This window comes from Nycticebus coucang, chromosome Y (genome assembly GCF_027406575.1).
Source record: "Nycticebus coucang isolate mNycCou1 chromosome Y, mNycCou1.pri, whole genome shotgun sequence".
Classification (NCBI taxonomy): domain Eukaryota; kingdom Metazoa; phylum Chordata; class Mammalia; order Primates; family Lorisidae; genus Nycticebus; species Nycticebus coucang.
Window position 1 is genome coordinate 28583732 of NC_069805.1, and position 26486 is coordinate 28610217.

At 38.3% G+C, this 26486-nt stretch overlaps 1 protein-coding gene across 3 annotated transcripts in view; it reads left to right on the top strand.

Moving 5' to 3' along the window:
• LOC128578950 (zinc finger protein 100-like) overlaps positions 1 to 26486 on the top strand; it is a 52764-nt gene that overhangs the window by 16320 nt on the left and 9958 nt on the right. For all 3 annotated transcript variants that reach the window (XM_053581286.1, XM_053581285.1, XM_053581288.1), the window contains 3 exons: positions 4715 to 4809; positions 6009 to 6084; positions 8543 to 8640. In XM_053581286.1, the coding sequence (XP_053437261.1) occupies positions 4715 to 4809; positions 6009 to 6084; positions 8543 to 8640 (269 nt within the window). The remainder of the gene's footprint in view (positions 1 to 4714; positions 4810 to 6008; positions 6085 to 8542; positions 8641 to 26486) is intronic.

The window sequence follows — 26486 nt, forward strand, 5'->3', positions numbered from 1 at the left end:
CTCACTTTATGGCCCTGCGTAGAGTGCCGTGGCCTCACACAGCTCACAGCAACCTCCAACTCCTGGGCTTAGGCGATTCTCTTACCTCAGCCTCCCGAGTAGCTGGGACTACAGGCGCCCGCCACAATGCCCGGCTATTTTTTGGTTGCAGTTTGGCCGGGGCCGGGTTTGAACCCGCCACCCTCGGTACATGGGGCCGGCGCCTTACCGACTGAGCCACAGGTGCCGCCCAATTTAAAATACTTTTATGAAACGAATTAACATAGCCTTCACTGCATTTTCTTAGTTATTGTGTTAAGACATTTGTATTCTACACTTAGTATATTCTGATATGTCTTTTTTTGGTTTGTTTGTTTTGAATACAGTCTCAACTTTGTAACCCGTGGTAAAGTTCCATGGTGTCATAGTTCACAGCAACCTCAAACTCCTGGTCTCAAGTGATTCTTTTGCCTCAGACTCCTAAGTAGCTCAGAGTACAGGCGCACACCACAAGGCCCTGCTATTTTTTTTAGAGAAGGGGTCTCTTGCTCAAGCTGGTCTCCAACCTGTGAGCTCATGGCAAATCATCCACTATGGCCTCTCGGAGTGGTAGGATTACAGGCTTAAGCCACCGTACTCGGCCCTCATATAGCTTTTTATGAGTGGTCTACTTTATATAAAATTGGTGAATATAAGTAATGTGGCTTTTTGACTTCTGTGAGTATTTGTATCAAATTATTAAACTTCTGGACATGATTGTGGGAGCCCCTGATTCACAAGCAGTTGCACAAAATTACAGAAGGGCCTTTAGTCTAGTCACAGTTATCTGCAGTGAGACCAGTGTGATGGGGCTAAGACCTGAACTTGTGAGATATCTGTTAATTCTGGGTGGTGTCAAAATTGAATTTTGCAGATGCAATTCTCATTGGAATATTAGTTGTTATTTAGCAAACCGCGTTTATTTTCTGTCACAAGTGTTAAAGAAAGACATGACAGAAGCCACGGCTGGAGAAAGATTGCAACTGTCACAGGAAGGGGCACACCGGCTTTCAAACTAGAAATTGTGCAGTGATTCTACTTCCCCTCCTGTTAGTGGATGCTGTGGGCTTAGATGACAGACGCTCTGAGGTCAGATTTCTTCTCCCAATTCTTGTGCCTCCAGGTGATTCCCACCCTTTTATGCACCTGCACACTAGACAGTGATGTGCTCTTACACTTCTCAAGCAGGGCTCCACCCTCTGGAATCCAGCCCACAATTCCTCTACTCCTAGAGTGTTCACCAGTTACCCACCCCAGTGCCCAGAAGACTCCTGGGTTATTCTATGTCTCTGACCTTGAATCTGTATCAGCAACATGGTCCTTCTTCAGCCGTGCTGCCCACCCAGGCAATGATTACTTCATCTGCCTGCATAGAACAGAAATTAGCCTGACCATGTCCCAGCCTGGGCAATTATCTGTAGCACCAGCAAACCAAAGAAGTGACAGAGGCAAAGATAGAAATCAAAGGATATTTTATTAAGACAAAGTTTGTAGACATTCCTGGAAATAGAAAAAAAAAAAAAACACAAATTACAGATGGATCTTTGATTGTTGTTAAGGGTCATTTGAGAACTGTGGCGCTTAAACACGACAAGGCATAGAAAGGAAAAAACAACTGAAGCTATGGGTACTGAGGCAAAACGGTTATGTTCCTGGGAAGCTTAGAAAAGTTATATTTTACATAGGATAAAGTGAATGTCTGAACAGAAAAAGAGAGTGAAGGAAGAATCAGTTAAGTGGATGTTCCTGGGTATGTGAAAGAAGAATTGATCTTGTCTCTGTGGTATACTTGGAAGACAAACTTAAAAGAAACATTATTAGTATGGAAAGAAGCAGATTTTTGTTTTAGGAGCTAGACTCAGCCTACAGAGCCAGAGGGACAATTGCATGATTTTGCTTTGGGGTACCCAGCAGGGAATTCCATTCCCTGAGGTTCTGGATGACACATGTTGTTAGTACCAACCATTCATAAAAAAAATGTCTTAAATGACTCAGCCTCTGGTCTTGACCTCTGCTTTTGCATACAAATTTGGTCCTGAGATTTTTAGTTTCTTTTACAGGCCAATGGCTCAACCAGTACATGAACAAACTCTACACTGCCCCTCTCATGTGTCCTTGATAGCTCCTGTCTTCTGATTATTTTCACTCCATAAACCCTCTTTCATGCTGTCTCTGTGGTGGCTGTCAGTGTCTCCTGGAATTATGTCCACGAGTTCAAGGAAGTGGCCTTAGACCTGTCTCATGTAAGAGCAAATGGAAACTAGACATACCAGACAAATACCCCAAATTGAATGTAAAGATTTTTCTCTCTTCCTTTATCTTAAAGATTTTAATTTAGAAAATTTTGTATGTAAATTTTTTTCTGCCTCTTTGAAATATAAGTACATAATTTTACCAGATAAATAATCTTCTTACCTCCTTTTCAAATTCAGGTCTGTCTTTCTCCAGGGCTCAGGACTCATTACTTTGAAATATAAATAGTCCAGAAGATAGTGACCTTTGTCAGAATTCCTGTTATGGTGCAGGACCTTCCATTAGTGTGCCCCTGGCTCCTTGTTTGAAACTATCTTCCATCATGTAGACAAGTGAAAATTTTTCTGTCCTTGGAATATAGTCCAGGTCAAACACAAAGACCTTTCCAATTATAAGGTAAATTTAGGGTGAGCTATATATAACCAATGGTGCTGTCAAGTCTTCTAAGTGAGGACTAATTATGGTCACTTCGTTGACCTTTACAATCTCTGAGATGAACATCACACTTTGTTTTAATTGTGTAATGTGGCAGTTCTTTTTCTGTCTACCATTTTGAAGGTCATTTTGGAGTTGGAAAGAATTCTCTTTGTAATTATAAAGTAGTTTTACACACCATCCAGAATTACCAGATATGATATAAACACAGAAGAGTCCCATGGAGTGTTACTCAAGGGGGCGCTTTTCATCTCAGCCTACCTGTCACAGCACACAATTGTACAGCAAAGTGCCTGGTGTCCCAAATAATTAAGCCACAATGGTCCATCTGCCTTTTTTCAATATCTATACTTGAGCCATGGTAGTACACAGTGTTACAAAAAGTGCCCCTACAGTCACAAAACATAAGGAAAATGTGAAATTATACCTCTATGTTGTATCTGTATTTACAAAATAGTTTTTAAAAAATGTCACAAAACAGGCTGGGTGTGGTGGCTCACGCCTGTAATATTAGCAGTCTGGGAGGCAGAGGTGAGTGGATTGCTTGAGCTCATGAGTTTGAGACTAGCCTGAACAAAAAATGAGATCCCATCTCTGGAGTTAATCACTGATTTTTAGGGTGTACTCTGTATGATAAATACTGCTCTCAAATCTTATTTGAAAGGCAATTATTATTCATTTTGAGGGTTTTTTTTTTTTTTTTGAGAAAGAGTCTCAGTTTGTAGCCCTGGGTGGAGTGCTGTGGCATAACAGCTCACAACAGCCTCCAACTCCTGGGCTTAAGCCATTCTCTTGCCTCAGCCTCTTGAGTAGTTGGGACTACAGGCGCCCCTCATAATGCCTGGCTATTTATTTACTTTTTTTTGGCAGTTTTGCTGGGGCTGGGTTCAAACCCCCAACAGGCACCACCTGAGAACCTTTTTAACACACTGGATTTTCCTAGTTTTATAAACAAGTGACTTTTTGTATATCTGAAATCTCTCAGTAGATTATTTATGAGTCACATCACATTCTTGTTTAATTGAGTGGTAGAAGCCTTTTTTTCTGCTTTTACATCCTGGTTAGAGTTTCTGTGTTGGGAAAATATTTATTTTAATCATATTTCCTAAAACCTATTCAAAATTAAAAAAAATTAAAAGGTGCCCACCAGGCTTCTTACTAGAGGTCTTTGTCCACAGTTTTGTAGCACAGAAATTGCCTGTCCCAACATGAGTACACAGGAAGGCCTCTCTGCTAGTTTGAGGTCTGCTGTCCTCTGCAGAAAATTGTAGATCATATTCCTATAGAAACACTTTCATGGGCTCAGCGCCTATAGGACACTGGTTATGGTGCCAGCCATATGCACCAAGGCTGGTGGGTTCGAGCCCGGCCTGGGCCAGCTAAACAATGACGACTGCAACAAAAAAATAGCTGGGCATTGGGCTGGGTGCCTGTAGTTCCAGCTACTTGGGAGGCCGAGGCAAGAGAATTGCTTAAGCCAGAGAGTCTCTGAAGTTGCTGTGAGCTGTGTTGCCATGGCCCTCTACTGAGGGCAACATAGTGAGACTGTCTTACAAAAAATAAAAATAAATAAAAAAGGGTGGTGCCTGTGGCTCAAAGGAATAAGGTGCTGGCCCCATATACCGGAGGTAGCGGGTTCAAATCCGGCCATGGGCAAAAAAAAAAAAAAATACCAAAAGGAAAAGAAACACTCTCATAAGGGGGCAATCAGCAGTTCCAGTCTTTCTCACAATGCACCTGGAATCTTCAGACTTGAAGATGATTCTGACATTTGGGGTTTGTGACACCAACTGGGATGAGAGAATGTGCACGGAGTTGATCTGAGAAACTCCTCTTCTGCCTCCTCCTCTTGCCCAAATGCAAAGGAATATACAGTGGGTGCTATCAAATTCATGTCTTTCTAGTGACCTAAATCTGCAGCTGTGAGTCTGAATCCAAGGCCTGAGGCTCCTCAAAATGCATTAGCGCAGGCTCCATAGGAAAATCTTGTTTTCTTCCCTCACTGTAGAACCCAGGAATACAGAGCAAGCTGGATCTCATCTAGAATCTGCACACATGACCTGGCCTCCACCTGGAATTCAGAAGATAAGGCCGGACTTTGAGGTGAGGTCACCCCCAGGGAAGACCTATCCTGTAGTGTTAGAGATCATCATAGACTTTGTAAACATAAAGGACCTTTTGGAGTGGGGGCCCAGAATGTTAGAGATTTTGCCCAGTGACCTATTATAGCTGTGTGATATAAAAAATAGAAAGGCTGGGCACCACATTTCAACTTTGCTGGGAATTATTGGACACCTTGTACCAACCTTAGGGCATTATAAGGAGTAATTCACACAATGTGAAGTTCCCAGCACAGTGCACCATACCATGCTGTGAGCACTTAGCACCTGCTCAGTAAACATTGCATTAATGCGCGGGTACATGAGGTTTTCCAAATGCAGATGTACTCAGATACTGCTGCCTTCTCTAGCCACAGTAAACCTTAAAGTGCCAGCAGAGAATGTCGCGTTACAGAATGGTGACTGATGGTCTTTTCTGTGGAACATAAATATGTGTGTTGTGATAAATGTTGACATAAGGGACTCTGTGTGCTGTGGCTGCTGTCTTCAGCTGAGAGCTGTTGATAATGAGTCTGGGGGTAACATAAGCATTGACATGGGAATTGTTAAAGAGTCCAATTCATAAACCTCTCCCACACCTACAGATAAATTTCCTGAGTAGAGCCCAAAATACCACATGTTTTCTATGCTCATTGAAACTTTAGAGATGAGTGTTAGCTAAGTGGCTCTCGGCCCAGGCTTCCAATTAGAATCACATGTCCAATTTGTAAAAACACCATCACCTGTGCTCTCTCCACAGTTTCTATTAGGCTGGTGGAAGCATCCATGTGACATTAATTATCTGCCCCACGTGTTACTAAGTGGGGCCAAGGTCAAGCACAAGTGCTCTGAGGTACATTAATGAGAGTTGAATTCAGCCTTTGTTCCAGAGAGAGGTACCAGGACCTGCTCTGCTTTGTTGTGATGGGAGCCTGTCAGTATGGTCCATGTGCCCGTTGCTGTAGCAGAAAGTGCTGGTGTGTGTGGGAAGGGAGAGCACCCGAGGGTAGGAAAGAAGAAACTCACATTTTGGTCTCCATGAGGAGTTCATCATACCTGATGCTTTCTATTAAAAATTAGAAGGGAGTGTAGTTTTTTCTGCTCTTGAAGGCCCTCATGCCTGTGAATGTTATAAAAGCAAGTAAAAAGAGTATGCTGACTCCTTTCAGGGTTGTTCTCTAAATATAATTCTAATTTGTCTAGACAATCTCACCTGAAAAGAAATCGCAGACTAGGAAAAGGAGAAGACACGGCTGGTTCTCAGATACATATATCAAAGGTGAGGGACTGTGTTTACTATTGCTCCTGGAATTTCATGTGGAACTTACAAGGTTAGAATTTGCAAATCCTTTCTTCTTTACTTCTGATGTTTCTGCTAATGAGTTTCTTTTCACGACTTGCCCTGTAAAATCCTTCTCCTCCATGTTAAAGAGCATTCTCTACGTCCCAGTTCCACACATGCCATGGGCAAGTTTCCCAGTAAATGTACAACCTGTAATATTGAAGAGGTTCAATATTTCAATATCTTTGCTTACAGGACAAAATATATGTGAATCTTTGTTTACAGGACCACATGGGATAGTGAGAAGTGTGGATGTGCAGGACTCCTACTGGGGATTGGGTCTGATCCTGGTGTATGAGTGAATAAGGGGAACATGTTCTGTTTAGGTTCCATCTGGATGCTCCATTAGAATCTACTCAGAACAGGATTAAGAAACTGCAGACAGTGAATGGCATTAATTGCCCAAGGTAACTCAGAGAGTTCTGAAAAGGGGAAACATAAGAATACACTTTCTCTTTAGGATACTAAAGACAAACCATTTAAATAAACTTTTAGAGATTAGAGAAAATGGGAGCTTTCTGTAGCATGAACTTTGCATTAAACTAGTATTTTTCTTTCTTTTTTTTTTTTTTTTGAGACAGTCTCAAGCTGTCACCCTGGGTAGGGTGCTGTGGTGTCACAGCTCACAGCAACCTCAAACTCCTGGGCTTAAGTGATTCTCTTGCCTCAGCCTCCCAAGTAGCTGGGACTACAGGTGCCCACCACGACACCTGGCTATTTTTTTGCTTGTGGTTGTCATTGTTGTTTGGCAGGCCTGGGATGGATTCAAACCTGTGAGCTCTTGGTGTATGTGGCTGGAGCCTTAGCCGCTGAGCTACAGGCGCCGAGTCAAAAATAGTATTTTTTATTATTGCTGTTTTTGATTACTACTATCACAGCAGTGATGTTGTATTCTCCTGTGTTTAATGGTACCTAATACAAATTGGCCCATGACAGTAGATGTTAATTTCATTCACTTGGTTAAGTTGCTCTATAATTACTTCACTATAAAGTTAATTATTTTTTCTCTTTATCATTAACAATGTCTTGGGGGAGATTTGCTGACTGATGTTCTCAAACTATCACATTTAATCTAGAAGCTTCACTTCTTATTGCTTCTTTGCTTGCAGATTGCTTTGAAAAATGAGTTCTATCTTTTTTATTCACTGGTCAGATAAAACCAAAGTCTGCCACTTCCTGGATCCTTAACATAATATTCTCTTTGGGCCAGAAGGGTGAAGTTTTTTGAAATGCAAAAAGGTGACCTCTGCTGAGGTCAGAACCTGCATTTTAAAAAGATCTCCAATTCATTATTGTACACATTAAATTTGGGGGGATACTTTTAATTGATCACTTTTATCTATATAAGAAATACTCACATCTTGTTCTATATGCTATAAATATAGTATTCAAAATTTATATGTCTGGATACTCTTCATTTTGTTATCCAGAAAGATATTACCTATATGCTAGTTTAATGAATTTCGTGCCGTCCTTATTCCTCAGAATTAGAAAATACTTTCAAGACTTTATTTTTTTTACTTTGTAAAACATTAATTTTTTTCTTTTTTTTTTTTCCACCCTCAGTAGAGTGCCCTGGTTTCACAGCTCACAGCAACCTCACTCTTGGGCTCAAGTGATGACTATTTTCTTGAATAAACATTACTTTTTTTTTTTTTAATCTTATGGATAATCCTAGTCACTCACATTTCAGAACCAGTTTTTATAACTTTCATATTCCCTCTGAAATTAAGAACTCTTTTTATGACCAGTTGGTAAATATGTGTCCTTTTCAGGAGCTATTGACATTCAGAGATGTGTCTATAGAATTCTCTCCGGAGGAGTGGGCCTGCGGGGACACTGCTCAGCAGAATCTGTACAGGGATGTGGTGATAGAGAACTACAGAAACCTAGTCTCCCTGGATTGAGGATAACTTCAATACACAATTCCTATTTTGCACTAGGGGCATCACTTTCTTTTTCTGTAGATTGCTTCTTGAGAATTTCTGCTTCACATGAAAATGTTTTATATCCATGCTTTTGAGAAAATTTGGAGGTTTGTTCACATAAAACAGAAAAAGAATTAGATTCTTGTCTTGAAATAAACCTTCCCCTTTCTGGAGCTGATTCTGTATCCTTCACTCTAGTGGTAACTGTAGAACGTCGAGAAATGGTCTGCACCTTAGAATCCGGTTTCCATCACTAATTATTGATTCAGTGGCAGTGGAAAGAGGTGCTCAGGAGCTGTCAATTTAAACTATTTTGTTATTCTAAAGGGCCTATCAGCAAATAATATTTTGGGAAACAATTTTGCAGAACTTTCTATAGTCTTCTCTCTTCTTTACTCAGGACAGTACTAGATTGGTAATTGAATAATCCACAGCAAAATTCATAGAAATTCTTTCTAATAAAACAGGACTTCCTGCCTCTAAGCCAGACCTGATCACATGTCCGGAACAAAATAAAGAGCCGTGGAATGTGAAGAGAGAGGAGGCAACAGCTATATACACCCAGGTAGGTGAGAGGGAATGAGGCAGATAGCACAGCTGAGAGGGGCAAAGGTCGAAAAGAAAGCCAGACTTTAAAAAGTGGTTTGAGAAGCTCTGATTCATTAGAAATTTTTTTATTAAGTCTTTTGTACATAGATCATAAATACATTTATGCCCATTTCAGTGTGTTGATTATTTGTACAAATTAGAGTGCTTACATCATACTAATCAGCATAGCTTTCATCTCATTTACTCAGTTATAGCATTAGGACATTTGTGTTCTACACATGATAGAACCAACTCGTATTTGCAATGTGCCCCATAGTTGTGGTCCCCCTACTATCCCCTACTATCCCTCACACCCCCTCCTTATCCCTCTCCCTCCCCTTCCCTCCTTCATCAGAGCCTAAAGTTGTGTTTCATTTTTCATATGCAAGTGTGAGTTATTATAAATTGGTTTCACAGTAGTACTAAGTACATTGCATACTTTTTTCCCCATTCTTGAGATACTTTACTAAGAAGAATATTTTCCAGCTCCATCCATGTACCCATTGACCCATGAATGGATTAATAAGTTGTGGTATATGTATACCATGGAATATTACGCAGCAGTAAAAAAAAATGGAGACTTTATTTACCTCCTTTATGTTTACATGATTCATTAGAAATTATTTAGAGAGGGCTGAGTATGTCTTTTTCTCTCACAGAGGAGCATCTTCTGTTCCATGCTCTTAAATTCTCTAAGAACTCTACTACCCCCTGCAGTGATCTTCCTTAGAACTTATTTGAGAACCAAACGTATTTTCCTGGGTTAGAAGGGACTAAATGATCTGACAGCATTTTCATTGATTTGGAGAATATGGGAATATCTGCACATATTTTTGAAGAGCTGTATGTTAAACCATATATAGATATAAAATATATATATATATTTTTTGAGACATGGTCTTGCTTTGTTTCCCCAGCTGGAGTCTAAAGGCTGATTAATCATAGCTCACTGCAATCTCAAACTCCTGTGTTCAAGTGATCCTCTCACCTCAGCCTCCTTCATAATGATAACTATATGCATGCCTGGCAGTGCCCAGCTAATAATAATAGTAATTGCCATTATTATTATCATTTTTGGGGTGAGTTCTCATTACATTCTGAGGCTGATTTCAAAATCCTCATCTCAACTGATCCTCCTGCCCTGACCTACAAATTTCTGGGATTACAGACTGAGCTGCCATGCCCAGCTCAATTTCTAAAGTCTTTTTTTTTTCCTTCATGTCTGACATGTGTGAAGGGAATGGAAGAAATATTGAGAGTTGTTTCATAAATCCAGGTTTTTTGTTTTCTTCTTTATGATTTTTAATTCTCAGAATGATTCAGAGGTGATTTTACAGAAATTCAGACTCACTAATTTTATAAAAACATTATTTTTAAAAAATACTATAAAATTTAATGTGCATATAGTTTCAATACTTGGGAGGTTTTAGGCAGCTGAATCACTTGAGCCAAGAATTTGAGGTTCCTGCAAGCTATGATAATGCCATAGTACTCTACCTGGGGTGACAGAATGGAACTCTGTGTCAAAAACATCTAATGTTATTTTACTGCTAAATATTTTTTAGTATAAAATAATCTTAGAATTTTCTAAGAATAATATTAAATAAAGATTATTATCTAAGATTGTTATCTTAAGATTATTATCTGATCTAAAATAATCTTAGAATTTTTCTATGCCCAAATTTCTCAACTGTAATATAGTTTATGTTATCTGCTGTCCTTATATAATTCTTAAAAATATTATGTCATTGAGAAGCTTAGAATTGTCGACCATATTTTATATCTCCAATTGATACCTAATATTTTGATAACTTTTATTTCATAATTTTCCTCTGTGCAGTAAAGTATCAGAAATGTGTCATTTGTATGTCTGTATATATAAATGTGTGTGCATGCGTATAACAAAAATTTTTTCACAAATAACATGACTTCATTTATTACTTATAATGTAATAATTTGATATGTATGTACATTGTGAAATAATACACTGAAGGTAGTAAATGCATCCATCATTTTACTATAAACTATTTATAGTGAGAACACTTAAGATCTACTGTCTTAGAAAATTTTAAGCCTACAAAATATATTATTATTTTTTTTGTCTTACTATATTATTAACTGTAAACATGGTGGTATACATCAGTTTTCCAAGATTTATTCATCTTACAAGTAAAAGTTGCTCTCCTTGGTCATCGTGACCACATTTTTTCTGCCTCCCAGCCCTGGCAACTGCTGTTGTAGTCTTTGCTTCTATGAGCTCAACTTTTTAATGCTACCTAAAGCAGTATTTCTTTTTCTGTGCCGGCCACATGTTACTTAGCATAATGTGCACCAGATCCATCTCTGTTGTTGACATTGCAAGATATTCATTATTTTTTTTTCATTTCTTTCTTTTTTTTTTATTGTTGGAGATTCATTGAGGGTACAAGAAACCAGGTTACACTGGTTGCATTTGTTAGGCAAAGTCCCTCTTGCAATCCTGTCTTGCCCCCAAAAGGTGTGGCACACACCAAGGCCCCACCCTCCTCCCTCCTCCCCTCTCTCTGCTCTTCTTTCCCCACCCCTCCCTTCTTCTTGCTCTCTCTGCTCTCTACTTTCCCCACTCCCACTGTGTCCTTAATTGTCATTAATTGTCCTCATATCAAAGGTAATTCATCATTTTTATGGCTGAACAATAGTCTATGGTGAGTTTGCACTCGTAGTTTTTTATTTGTTCATTTGGAACAGCCATTTTAGTAGATTTCATTTTCTTGGGTATAGTGCATAATGCTGGAATAAACATGGGGTGCAGATATTTTTTTTTGAGATACTTATTTTTATTTCATTTAACTATCAATAAGTGAGATTTCTGGGCTAATATGGTAGTTATATATTTTTAACTTTTTAAACAGATCTGCATGATGACTCTAGCAATTTATGAACAGCAACATTTTATAGGGTCTGCTATTCTCCACGCTCCTGCCAATACTTATTATCTCTTTTCTTTTTGATCTTAGCCATCATAGTAGATATGAAGGGATATTTCATCATGGTTTTGATTTACTTTTGCCTGATTATTGATAATGTTAAGAACTTCTTCATGTACCTGTTGTCTACTTGTGTTTTCCTTTAAAACAATCTTTTATATTTCTTGCCTATTTTTCAGTTGTATGATGATGATTGATGTTTTTGCCTTTGAATTTTATGAATTCCTTATATAGTTTTAGATATTAGCATCTTATCAGATACGTAATTTGAAATATTTTCTCTTCTCCAGTAGATTTTCTTATTTTGTGCAGAAGTTTTTGGTTTGATGCTGTCTGACTTGCTGATATTTTTCTTTTGTTCCACTTCTTATTGTGTCATATCAAAAAAAAATCATTGTAAGACTTATGTCAAGGAAGTTTTTCTACACGTTTACTTTAAAAAAATTTTAAGGTTTCATGTCGACACTTGTTATCTCTTTCCTTTTTGATAATAGTTAACCTAGTAGTTATGAGGTGACATCTCACCATGGTTTTGATTTGCATTTGCCTGATGATTGTTAAAGTTGAACACCTCTTTATGTACCTGTAATTTTGGGGAATGGCATAAAAAAATGGTCTAACCTCATTCTTTTCCTTGTGACTATTCAGTTTTCCCAGCACCAAGCATTGAAGAGACCATAGTTTCTTCATCATGTATTCTTGGTGGTCCCATTATACATTAGCTGACGTTATGTGCATCAGTTTATTCCTGGGGTCTCTATTCTGTCCCATTGTTTCTTGTGCTGTTTATGTATGTACTCTGTTGTTTATGTACATACCATGTTGTTCTTATTACTGAATCTTGAAATATAGTTTGAAATTAGAAAGAGGCTTTCTTCTTCCTTAAGATTGCTTTGGATCCTCAAAGGTTCCATACACATATTAGACTTTTTTTTTTTTTCAGGACACATTAAAATTTGCTTTCATACCTCTTTGGGGAAAAAAAAATCACACTTGTAGTGAATGAACAAGAAACATTTTTATGCTATTATTTTTATCTACCATGTCGTGAATTCATAGGGAAGAGGTTCCAGTAGCTGAGGAAGGCACATTGCCATTGAATGTGACAGTGTTGATTGACTTTTGAATTCATGGGAAATAGGTTCCAGCACCTTGTATCACTGTTACATGAGGTCTATTGGCCATCCTGTGTGCTATGCTGTATACCTATTATGTCATGAGCTCATGGGGAATAAATAGGTTCTTGCACTTAAAAACATGGGTCCACTGGTACTCCTGTGTGCTATGTTATATGCTTATCATGCCATGAATTCATAGGGAATGGGTTCCAGTAGCTCAGGTTCCTTTCTGTTAGTTCTCACAAAGTGGGCTTCTCTGGGTAGCACAGGCTGGCGCTTCAGTTGAACCCAGGTACCTTTCTCTTTGACTTCCTTCTTTTTCTGATCATTTTCCTTCACACATGTTAGGAAGCTATCTCGGCTCTTAGAGTGCTTAATATGCTCAATATGAACATTAATGCTCTTGACAAGGATTTTGCCCTTAACTTGTTTGTTTGCAACAATGCCAACAGCATGCTGGGTAACATTGTAGGCTCTTCCAGTTTTGCCATGGTAATATTTGTGTGGCATGCCTTTTTGAACAGTGCCCATTCCCTTGATGTCTACAATATTACCTTTCTTGTAGATTCGCATATATGTGGCCAAAGGAACAACTCCATGTTTTCTAAAAGGCCTAGAGAACATTTATCGGGTGCCTCTCCTCTTTCCCTTTGTGTTTGTCATTTTGATGAATTACTGAAAGATGGCATCTCCGCTAGACATTTTTTTGAATACTGTGAAAAATGCCCCTGACATTTTTATAGGGAGAGCATTGATTCTGTAGACTGTTTGGGACAATATGGAACTTTAACAATATTTATACTTTCAATCCATAAACATGAGACATATTTTAAATTATTCATGTCTTCTTCAATTCCTTTCCTTAATATCTTTTAGTTTTCGGTATAAAGTTCTCTTACCTCCTTGATTAAATTTATTGCTTCAAAATTTGTTATTTTGATGCTATTGAGATTGTTTTCTTCCTTATTATTAATTAAATTATTTATTTTCACCCTCAGTAGAGTACTGTGGCATCACAGCTCATAGCAACCTGTAACTTCTGGGCTTAGGTGATTCTCTTGCCTCTCACTGTGTTGCCCAGGCTAGAGTGCCATAGTCTTGACCTAGCACACAGTAACTTCAAACATCTGGGTACAAGTGATCCTCCTGCCTCAGCCTCCAGAATAGCTGGGACTACACATACCAGTTACAATGTCCAACTTATTTTTTATATTTTTGGTAGAAACAGAGTCTCACTCTTGCTCTGCCGAGAAAACAGTGAAAATTTTACTTTTGAATTTGCATGTTTTCATCATGTTCTTGCCTAATTGTAAAGCTTAGGACTTATAGTATGGGTTAGAATAGAAGGATTAAGAGTAGAAAGACTATAATCATCATTAGTCTCTGTGCATTTAAAGGCTCAAAGACTTCTTCCAGGTTTCATACATTGTTTTTTTTTTTTCTTTTTCATGGAAAGATATTTTCTTGTTAGGTATTTGGTATAAAGGAATCTGCTTTGGGTTTTCAGTGAATAATGGTTGTAGTAAGGTCACAAGTATGCCCCTTGCTCTGCAGAGGAGTCTGCCTTTCACCTGTCATGAAAGGCTTGTGTGGTTTTAAATCTTGTCTGGTTTCTAGGAAAAGTGGACTGCCTTCAGAATTTTGATCTATAGGGTAGGTACTAGGGTAGGCTTTTGAGGTTGGGTCTGCACATGATGGGTCTGATACCAGAGGTGTGGATAGGCCTGGTTCCAATTGAGTGCTGAGAAGTTTCCCTCCAGGTCACTGTGTGGATCTATGCACAGTAAGTGGACTGTAGCTAAAAGAGCTGCAACTGAATCACAGGAGTGGTTTCAGGAACATAGCAAGAACAATTCTTAATTTCACCTTGTGTTTAGGCATGGATCAGTGTTATCATGGTGTGGAAATAATACTTGTCATTTGCAGATAATTTTTAGAAAGATTTATACCTCTGTATCTCTTCTAGTGATTTTTTTTTTTTTTTTGCATGGAGTCTTACTATTTTGCCCTCATTGGAGTGCTGTGGCATCACAGCTCACAGCAACCTCCAGTTCTTGGGCTTAAGCGATTCTCTTGACTTAGCCTTCCAAGTACCTGGGACTACAGGCACCCACTACAACACCTGGCTTATTTTGGTTACAGTTGTTTAGCTTGCCCAGGCTGGGTTTGAACCCACCACCTTCAGTGTATGTGGCTGGCGCCTTAACCACTGTGCTACAGGTGCCGTGCCTCTTCTAGTGATTTAAATATTATTTGTGGTGAAAACATAAATTTACCATCATAAATGTTCAATCTGCCTCCATGAGTGCAGATAGGTGTGTCTCCCCCCACATCTCTGAATGAGCAAGACCACTCCTAGATTTTGGCTGAAAAGAGTTGGAGACTTAGTAGAACCAAATTAGATGAGACTTTTTTTAATCTGTAATCAGGACAATGGGTCCTTAACTTTGCCACCTGGATGAGACCCTGCTTTCTCAACCTGGCCCTCTTAGGTCAGGAGTTCCACTAGGATTTAAAAATCTTATATTTAACACCCAAAATTTATACAAATGTATTTGTTTCATGGATGGATGCCAAATTATTTTTGTTGTGTGGAAATATGAGTGAATCCTCCCAATACACTAACTTGGCAAATTTCCTTTCACTGTTTTTAATTTCTGATTTGTTTCTTTTTAAAATTTTCTATAATTGTTTTCAAAGGTTAAGAATAATATACTATGATTTTCACATTTTATGAGGTGAATTAGATAATAGAAACATCTTATTTAATAAAATATAAATTTTATTTAATGTAAATATTTACATTTACTTCAGGGAAGAGAAGAATCAGTAGAATTTTCATCTACTTTCCTTCATTTATATTTAATTGATAATATAATTTATTCCCAAATATTTATTTCATCTTATCTTTTTTCTTTCTTTCCTTTTTTTTTTTTTTGAGACAGAGCCAGAAGCTGTGGCCCTGGATAGAGTGCCATGGCATCACAGCTCACAACAACCTCCAACTCCTGGGGTTAAGCGAGTCTCTTGTCTCAGCCTCCTGAGTAGCTGGGACTACAGGCACCCACCACAATGTCCGACTATAGTTTGGTTGTAGGTGTCATTGTTGTTTGTAAGCCCGGGCTAGATTCAAACCCGTGAGCACTGGTGTATGTGGCTGGCACCTTAGCAGCTTGAGCTACAGGCGCCAAGCTTCCTTTTTTATGTCAGTTCAATAGAAGAGTACATATAATTGCACTACCTTTTTGCAGTTAGGAAAAGTCAAAATTGTATTTGATTTCTTCAGCCAGGAGATATACTTCTACATTGTATCTATTAGGTGGGGACTTACTCTACCCCTTAACCTTCCCCCTTCCCTCTTCTTGAAGTAAATTGTGGTTTTCGTATTGTGTAAACCTGTACTTTGTTCATCTGCTAGTTTCCAATTGTTATAGAATACATGAGATGTTCTTTTTTCATTCTTGAGATACTTTACTATGGAGAATGTTCTTCAGCTCCATTCAGGTAAATATAAAAGATGTAAAGTCTCCGACTTTTTATGGCTGAATAGTATTTCATGGTGTACATATACCACAGTTTATGAACGCATTCATGGGTTGATGGGCGCTTGGGGTGTTTCCACACATCTTTGTGATTGTGTACTGAGCTGCTAGAAACCATTCGAATGCCCTTGTGGTAAAATGTGTTTTTCTTTACTTCTTGGTAGATACCTAGTTATGGGATTGTGGGACCAAATGGAAAGTTTACTTTTAGCTCTTTGAGCATTCTCTATACATCTTTCCAAAAATGCTGTATTAGTTTGAAATTCCACCAACAGTGTAAAACTTTTTTTCCTCTCTGCACTATTGCCAATTTCTGAAGCATTAGAATTTTGTGACATGGGCTGTTCTCACTGGGTTAGGTGATATCTCAACAGTTTTGATTTGGAACAATGAGCATTTTTTCATGTTTCTTGGCCATTCCTCTTGTCTTTTTGGGAGAAGGTTGTGTTCATTTCTCTTACCCAATGCTTCTACATATTTATTTCATATATCAGTTACTCTCACTGCCTAGTAGAAAAATTGTATTTTTATCTTTATTTTCAAATGGAATTTTATTCCTCTAAATGCTGGAGTATGGCCTTTTTATTTTGGGTACTAATAGCATCTTTGTGTTAATAACATAATATTTAGTGATATAAAATACATGCTAAAATTTTCTAATTAGTCTTTGTTTCATGATTATAATGCATTTTCTATAAAACTTGTGGAATACGCCATGTACCATTTATTCAAAATGGTTGCTCTCCATGTGTGCACATTGAGAAATAAGTCATCTAGTCTTGAAACTTCATATTTTTGTATTCCTTTTTATGAACAGATTCCTTGAATCAGTTTATTGTTTTTATTTTATGTTTATCTTGGTATCATTATTTTGAATAAGAATTTGAGACTTTGTATATAATTTAACTACATGTAGGGTTTGATTGAAACATAAATCAGCCATACATTTATCACCAGTAAAATTGTCAATGTTAGTCTGTGTGTCTCTGTGTATTTTTGTGGGGACTGAAGACCCCATTCTTGACAAGGGAAACACCCACAGAAAATGGGAAAAATTAAAAAGTAATCTGAGTGAGTTGGAACAAAGGAAAATCAGCTAGTTTGCCTTTAAACCAGCTTCTGCTAAATTTCTTATCTGAGCAAGTTTCCTACTTTTCCTAGAACTCTGGCCTATTGGGGATATAGCTTCCTAACACCCCTGTTGGTTCTGTAAACACTCTGAAGAATAATGGCTATAGAAGAAGCTGTGGCAAGGGCTGACAAGATACATTAACTAGGCCATTTCCTGCCCAGTAAACAGTTAAAGCAAATACCCATTGTGGAGATTTGTATTTGGTTGGGGCAGAGAGGAAGGGAATAGCTTGAGCCCTGAAATATGGGTAGGAGGGCTTATATTTTTTATTACAGAGGAAGACCCTCTGTGGTGGTGATGAGAGGAAAATCCCTCTTCTACTGATTATTCAGAGGAGATTGACGCCAGTGATGTCTCACTCCACAGTGAAATAGTGGGAGAATCAATGTGTGTGACCTCAGAGAGAAGGCTGCCCCCACACAAGGCTCAGGTTTTGGATTTCTCAAGGCTGCTCAAATCCTTAAAGTTAAGGATTACAGAAACAATATGCTCACTTAGAGAAACTGCTGGCAACTTTGATCCCTTCTCAGCTTGTCCTTTGGGCTAATGAGCAAATAGCCTTCAATAAAAACTGAGTGGAACTGACACTCAGGGCCACCTGTCAGAACCCCACATGTAGGCGGTCGTCCCATGGGTTCCCACCTTTGAAAATTCAATTCTGGGCTTGGTGCCTGTAGCTGAGCAGCTAAGGTTCCAGCAACATACACTGGAGCTGTGGGTTCAAATCCAGGCTGAGCCTGCCAAACAACAATGACAACTACAACCAAAAAATAGCTGGGCGTTGTGGTGGGTGTCTGTACTCAGCTACTTGGGAGGCTGAGACAAGAGAATCTCTTAAGCCCAAGAGTTTGAAGTTGATGTGAGCTGTGATGCCATGGCCCTGAGAGTGACAGAGTGACAACTCAAATAAAAAGAAAAGAAAAGAAAAGAAAATTCTGTTCTGTCTGTCTTGTTTCTTTCTTTCTCATTGTTTCTATCTTTATATTTCTTCAGTCTTTTGCCCCCAGATCCACAGGTCTTAACAAACCCTGCCCCTGGGTCAGAACCCCAGCAGACTTGGTTCATGGCTTACCTCAAAAATTTGTTTTTTTGGCTTTTTCAAATGGTTGTTTTAGTCTTTCCAGGTGAGTAAATCATAGAAATAAGTCAGGACTTCTGTTATGCAGTCTTAATATATTCATCTTGTTTTTATTGATTCATCTGTATTATGTTTGTGTAAGACTAACACTTGTAATTTAAAGGTAATTTTTAGAAAGTTTTATAGCTCTGTTTCCCTTTTAGTTCTCATTTAACAAATCTTTATGGTAGAAACATAAAATTTGACATTGTAAATGTTTTAATTGTACAGTTTACCACTGTTAAGTATATTCACTTTCTGTAGAAAATACTTCTAGAATTTTTACGTCTTGCAAAACTCAAACTCAGTATCTGTTAAATAAACAACAGCTAATTTGACCCTCTCTCAAGTCCTTGACAAACACCATTCTACTTTCTGTTTCTATGAATTTGACTACTTAAGATATCTCATATATTTGGAATCATATACTCTCCTTTGCTTTCTTACTACCTTATGTCAATTAACATAACATGTTTCAAGGTTTATTTTTAAGATAACAGGGAACAGGATTTCCATTTTAAATAATGAGTAATATGCCACAATAATGTTTTTTACAAGTTTCAGGACATGTGGGTTGCTTCTACTACTTTTTAACTTTTTTGAATAATGCTACAATGAACGTTAAGTGTACAAATATCTTTTCCAGGTCTTGCGTTGCATGCTTTGGATAAATATTCAGAAGTGAAATTATTGGGTGATATACCAATTCCATTTTTAATTTCTAGAATCATCCATACTTTTTTTTTATAGTGTGTACCTTTTTTTTTTTCCTAAAAGTATGCATGGGTTTCAGTTTCTCTACATTATTACAGTACTTTACAATTTCATAATTGTCATTCCAAGGGGTGTGAAATGATAATTCATATTGATTTGATTTGACTTTCTCTAAAGATTAGTAATTTTTGAAGATCTTTTCATATGCTTCTTGCATTTGTATGTCTTCTTGGCAGAAATGCCAGATCAATTCATTGTCCATTTTTTAAGGAAGTTATTAACTTTTTGTTCCAAAATTTTGGTCATGGTTTATTTTATCTGAACATTAACTCTTATTAAATACGTATATTACATCTGTTTTTACCCATTTTTAGGAAGAATTTTTACTCCACTCAATGTTCTTGGTGATGTACAGAAATTTCAAAGTTTGATGTAATCTCAGTTTTCTCTTCTTTATTTTATTTATTTATTTATTTTTTGTGGTTTTTGGCCGGGGCTGGGTTTGAACCCGCCACATCCTGGCGCCCTACTGCCTGAGCCACAGGCGCCACCTTCTTCTTTATATTTTTGCTTATGCATTTGTTGTCACTTCCAAAAAAAAAAAGTCCCAGGGCCAATATCGTGATCTTTCCCTTACATTTTCTTCTAAAAGTTTGACACTTGTATTTCTTATGTTTTAGTATTTAGTACATTTAAGATATATTTTGTATGTAGTGCAAAAGCGGGTCTAATTTCATTTTTCTCTCACATAGATATATAACATTCATAAACATTTATTGAAATGATTTTTTATTATCATTTCTACTTTTTCCATTTGTGTTCATGGGTATTTGGGGGGATGTAATGTATACATAACGGTTCATTTCTGAGCTCTCTTCTGTTTCATTGTATTTTTTAAATCTTTTTTTCTGTTGTAGAGGAATGCATTTCTTTGCTTTTTCTTTTTTTGAGACAGAGGCTCAAGCTGTCACCCTGGGTAGAGTGCAATGGCATCATAGCTCACAGCAACCTTTAAATCCTGGGCTGAAATTTCTGCTTCCACCTCCCAAATAGCTGGGACTACAGGTGCCCACCACAATGCCCGGCTATTTTTTGGTTGCAGTCATCATTGTAATATGGCGGGCCCAAGCTGGATTCTAACCCGCCAGCTCAGGTATATGTGGCTGGTGCCTTAGCCGCTTGAGCCACAGGCACCGAGCCTGTTTCCATTTTCATAGTTGATTTATATCAGGAAGAGTAATGCCTCTTTGGCTTTTTTTTAAAAAATTAAATTAATATAAGCATACACAATTAGATTACATTGTTTGCTTTGTTAGGTAAAGTTTGAGTTGTAGTTGAGCCCTTTACCTGGGAGGTATTCCATATACCCTCTAGATTGCCCATTAGGTGAGAACTTAGCCAGCCTTCTTCCTATTCTTTTCCACCATCCTCTTTTCTCCTCTTCCTCTCTTGAATTTGTGTTTTTCTCTTATGTTTGCATGTAGTTGTTCATCTAGTAATTTCAAATCAGTATTAAGTACATTAGATGCTTGTTTTTCCATTCTGGTGATAATTTACTTAGGAGGATATCCTCTAAATCTATTCAGATAAATACAAAAGATGTAAATTCTCCATATTTCTTTATGGTTGAATAGTAATCCATAGTATACATATGTCACATTTTATAATTCTTTTTTTTTTTTTTTGGCAGTTTTGTATGGTGCTGGGTTTGAACCCTCCACCTCTAGCATATGGGGCTGGCGCCCTACCTCTTTGAGCCACAGGCGCCACCCCATATGTCACATTTTATTAATCCATTCATGATTTGATGGGCACTTGGGTTAATTCCACATCTTGGCGATTGTGAGTTGAGATTCAATGATCATTCTAATGCAAATATTTTTATGGTAAAATAATTTGTTTTCCTTTGGGGTAGACATGCAGAAATGGGAATGCAGGATTAAATGGACAGTCCACTTTTAATTCTTGGAGCATTCTCTATACTTTTTTCCATAGTTGTCAATTTGCTTTAATGTATCCTTAACTGTGCAGAAGATTTTTGGCTCATCAGGTCCCATTTATTTATTTTGTTGTTGTTACAATTACTAATGAGGTCATCTTCTTAAAATATTTCTACGGGCTGATATTATTCAGAGTATTGCTATGTTTTCTTCTAGAGTTTCTATCATTTTATGTCTTACATTTAAATCTGTTATCTATCATGCGTCAATTTTTATAATCGGTGAGAGATGAAGGTTTTGTTTCAGTCTTTACATGTGGCTAACCTGTTTTTCTAACACCAGTTTTTCTAACACCATTTATTAAGTAGAGATTATTTTCCCCAGTGTATGCTTTTGTTTTGTTTATTTGTTTTGTTCTCAACCTGTGGGTCGTAACCCCTTTGTTCAATGTGTAACAATGAGCACATTAAGACAGTTGAGAACCACTAGCATAGATGATGTTATGAGGCTGGTTTCATCTTTAGGTGTTCTATTCTGTTCCATGCATGTATGTCTCCACTTTTGTGTCAATGCCATGTTGTTTTGATTATCACAGACTTGTAGTATAACCTGAAGACTGGTAAAATGATACCTTCACATTTGTTTTTATTTCTTAAAATTGTGTTCACTATTCAGGGTTTCTTCTGATTGCATATGAAATGAAGAATTGTATTTTCAAGTTCTTCAAACTATGATACTGGGGTTTTCATGGGGATTGCATTAAATAAGTAGATAACTTTGGGTAGTATAGACATTAACAAGATTAATTCTTCCCAACCATAAGAATGGTACGTTCTCCCATTTATTCATCTCTTCTGCTATTTCTTTTCTTAGTATTTTCTTGTTCTCTCTGTCGAGATCTGTCACATCTTTTAGGTATATTTCATATTCTTTGAAGCTACTTTGAAAAGTATCATGTCTTACATTTGATTCACAGCTTGACTGTTATTGTGTATATGAAAGCTACTGATTTTTGGACATTGCTTTTACATCTCGAGTGATTACTGTATTTCTTGACCACTTCTAGGAAGTGTAGTTGAGTACACTTGTAGTTGAGTGCCTAAAGTTTTCTAAAGATAAGATTATCTCACCAACAAAGAACAAAAGTTTAACCTCCTCTGTCCCCATTTTGATACACTTGATACAATTCTCATCCCTGATTGTATTAGCTAGGATTTCCTGGGCTATGTTAAATACTAGTGGCAATAGTGGACATCCTTGTCTGGTTCCAGTTGTAAGTGAAAATGCTTTCAGTTTTACTCTATTCAGTACATGGGATAAAGACCACTTGATCATTTTATATATATCTTTGTGTATATATAGATACACACACATATATATGTGTATATACATATATACGCACACCTCTGTTCTTTTTTTAAGTCTTCACTTTATCTGTTTTATTTATATAACAAAAATTATTTATTGAGTGTCTAATAATTGATTCTCTTTGAAACAATGCTTAATTATAGTACAGAGGTATGACTTGATGTTTGTATCCACTGGGCCTTTTGGCAAACATCCATTGTAGATTGAAAGTTTGTAGTCACGGGCGGTGCCTGTGGCTCAGTCGGTAAGGCGCCGGCCCCACATACCGAGGGTGGCGGGTTCAAACCCAGCCCCGGCCAAACTGCAACCAAAAAATAGCCGGGCGTTGTGGCGGGCACCTGTAGTCCCAGCTACTTGGGAGGCTGAGGCAAGAGAATCGCTTAAGCCCAGGAGTTGGAGGTTGCTGTGAGCTGTGTGAGGCCACGGCACTCTACAGAGGGCCATAAAGTGAGACTCTGTCTCTACAAAAAAATTAAAAAAAAAAAAAATGAAAGTTTGTAGTCACAAACTCTAACCTTTAGGCTGAGTTAAAAGGAAAATGGCTGCCATTTCCATAAAACTTAATTAAAAAATAGAAATTACAGTGTTTCAAGTGCACAGTCTTAATCAGAAGGATTACTTTCTTTTTTTTTTTTTAATTTTAACTTGCTTGTTCATTCTTCTTCGTACTCTTTTTGTTGTTGTTGTTCATTTTCTTCTTCCTCTGGCTATGCTTTTTTCCCATTGCCTCCCCAGTAGCTGGGATTACAGACGCCTACCACAACATCTGGCTGTTTTTGATGTTGTTAGTAGAGACAGGGTCTTAACTCTGGCTCACTGCTGCTCATACTGGTCTGGAACCTCTGAGCTCAGACAATTCACCCGCCTTGGCCTCCCACAGCGCTGGGACTACAAGCCTGAGTGTGTGGGTTATAGTGTATATTCACTGTTTTCTGTTTTTCGACATCTGCTTTCCCAGAGCACTGATGATGTCTTCTATCTCTTTTTCAAGTTTTGTCTTGGGGCTTCAGTATCTTCATTTGGCAAATAATGTTACTAATTCACAAAGCAACAGTCTTGAACTCCTGGCCTCCAGAAGGTTCCGAACAGCATGGACTGCATCCAGCTTACCTTTTTAAAAATAAAAATGTCTAGGTAGAATTTGTCAACATTTATAAAATTAGACATGTAATTTCAGAATTTAACGAACTCTCAGTCCCAACATTTTTTATTCCTGACAAAAATTCATAATTCTTAAATCTGAAACTGGTTTGATAACTTTTCCAGACAGACAAAATAGGAAACAGTCCGTAGACCTTGCCATTTTGTTTCAAATTAAGAACGGAAGCTGATTTCGTCCATTTTTAAATTTTAAATTACACAGAGAATAGTCACACAATGAACAATGCTATTTCTGTTTGTACATGAAGGAAAACTGACACATGGGTAAAGTTTCCTTGCTTAGTCAAGTATCAATTTAACATAGTGAATTCTTCTTCCCTGTGTGAGTTAAAATGACACCATCCTCTCCTTTCTCTGTTAAGACCAACTGAAAACAACCTACAGTCCACGTGAGGTCCTCACCATCACAGAGGCTCTGTGCCTGGCTTCACAGGCAGCTCCGCCTGTAATACAAGGAGATCTGTGCTCTCTAGTGGCTTTCAATTTAAGACATAGTGACGTCCACTTCCGGCTCAAATTCAGCCAGGACGGCGTACAAATTGGGTCTTCACAGGGAGCAAGGCCTTCTCGCCTCCACGAGACTCACAAGACCAGGCAGGCGGCGGTTGTCTTGGCCGCGCGGGCTGCGGGGCGTGGCTGGGGAGCAGGTTGAGGCGGGCTGCGGGCGAGCGCGTGTGCGCGAGGGCAGGCTGGACGCCGGGGGCTCCGCCAGGGGCGCGGGCGGCTGGCCAAACTATCCGCCCCGGGGCAGCGCGCGCGCGGCGGTTGGCCGCTGTGCCGGGAAGGGTCTTCGCACGCGGTCAGGGCAGGCCCGACCGGCGAGGCACCGCTCGCTGCGCTGAGACGCTCCAGTCGGGCCGGCGGAGGCTGAGGAAGGCGGATACTCGGCCGGGACGCGCGGGGAGGAGGCGGCGGCGGCGGTGGCGCGGGGCTGCTGGAGACCGACGCGGAGAGGCGCGGGGGAGCCGCGGAGGAGCCGCGGGGCTATCGCCACGGCAGCCCAGGAAGTGAGAAGTTGGCGGGGACCGTTATCACCAGCTGCCGCGGGCCCAGGCGCTGGCGCCGTCCCACACCTGTATTCTATTTGCTAGGATTTTGAATATTGTTGGATTGTATTCATTAGTGAAATTGGTGTGTGTGTGTGTGTGTGTGTGTGTGTGTGTGTTTCTTAATGGGTCCTTTTTATGGTTTTGGTATCAGGAAGATATTTGCTCCAGAGGATGAATTGGGAATGATCTTTCCTTCTCAATGTTTTTGAATGGATTCTGCCCCATAGGTATGAGCTCTTCTTTGAATGTTTGTTTAAATTCTGGTGTAAAATCATCTGGTCCAGGACTTTTTGTTGTTGTTGTTAGAAGCTATTTTATTTTTGCAATTACTGTGCTTGATATCGGTCTGTTGAAGAGTTCTAATTCTTCCTGGTTAAGTCTAGATAGGTAGTATGATTCCAGGTATTAGTCCATTTCCTCCACGATGTTAAATTTCTGGGCATAGCAATTTTTGGAGCAATCAGAGATAATCTCTTGTATTTCTGGGACATCTATTGTTATTTCCCTCTTTCATTTCTCAGTGAGGTTATTAGAGATCTTTTCTGTTTCTAGTTAGACTAGCCAAAGTTTTATCAATTTTTTTATTTTTATCAATTTTATTTTTTATTTTATTTATTTTAAGGAACCAACTTTTAGTTTTCTTAATCTCCTGAATGGTTCTTTTCTTCTCAATTTCATTTTCTTCTGCTCTGATTTTGGTTCTTTCCTTCTGCTAGGTTTGGGATTGGATGGCTCTTTCTTTTCCAGTTCCTAGAAATGATGCATTAGATTGTTGATTTGTGCCTTTTATAATTATTGGCTGTGGGCATGTAATGCAATAAATTTCCCTCTTATGACTGCTTTCTCAGTATCCCAGAGGTTGTTCATCATCATTTTGTTAGACAAATCTAATGATTTTCTCCTTTATCTTCTTGAAATAGTTGTGTTTCGCGTAAGATCATTTAGTTTTTATGATTTTGGGAATGAAAGTTTTTGTTGGAAATGAGTTCGACCTTGATTCCATAGTAGTCTGTAAGCTACAAGGTATAATTTCTATTCTTTTAAATTAGGCGAGGTTTGATTTGTGTCCTAGGATGTGGTCAGTTTTGGAAAATTATTCATGAGCTAATGAGAAGAATGTGTATTTGGTAATATTGGGGTGGTATGTTTTGTAGGGTCATGTTAAAGTCGATCGTTTCTTTGCTCAGTTTGTGTTTGGAGGGTCTGTCCAGTTCTGTCAATAGGGTGTGAATTCCCCAGAAATTATGCCTTTATAGGATATTATATTGTTCAGACTTGTTAGGGTTCATTTTGTAAATCTGGAAACATTTAATTAATTTGGGTGCATAAATACTTAGGATTGAGATGTCTTCTGGTATTGTTCCCTTGACCAGTATATAGTGTACTTCATTTTTATCTGTCACGGACCGCCAGTCGATGGGTCTCAGTCCGAGGGTGTTCAGGGTGAACGTTACAGGTGGATTGAAAGGTTGACGCAGGATGAAAATGACAGACTGCTACACACCGAGTGATGAAGAAAGCAGCTGTGACTTTACTTTTTTAAGCATGGTATTTATACATTTTCTTTCCAGGGTTAAAACAATGTAATCATTATTTTGCTTATGCTTGTAAATTATCTTTGTGTCTCCAATTATCTTTGTGTCTCCATATGTGGTTTATCATGCACTATATATTTTCAAGGTTTTTCTTTTTGGAGGGAGGTGATTTCATTAGTAA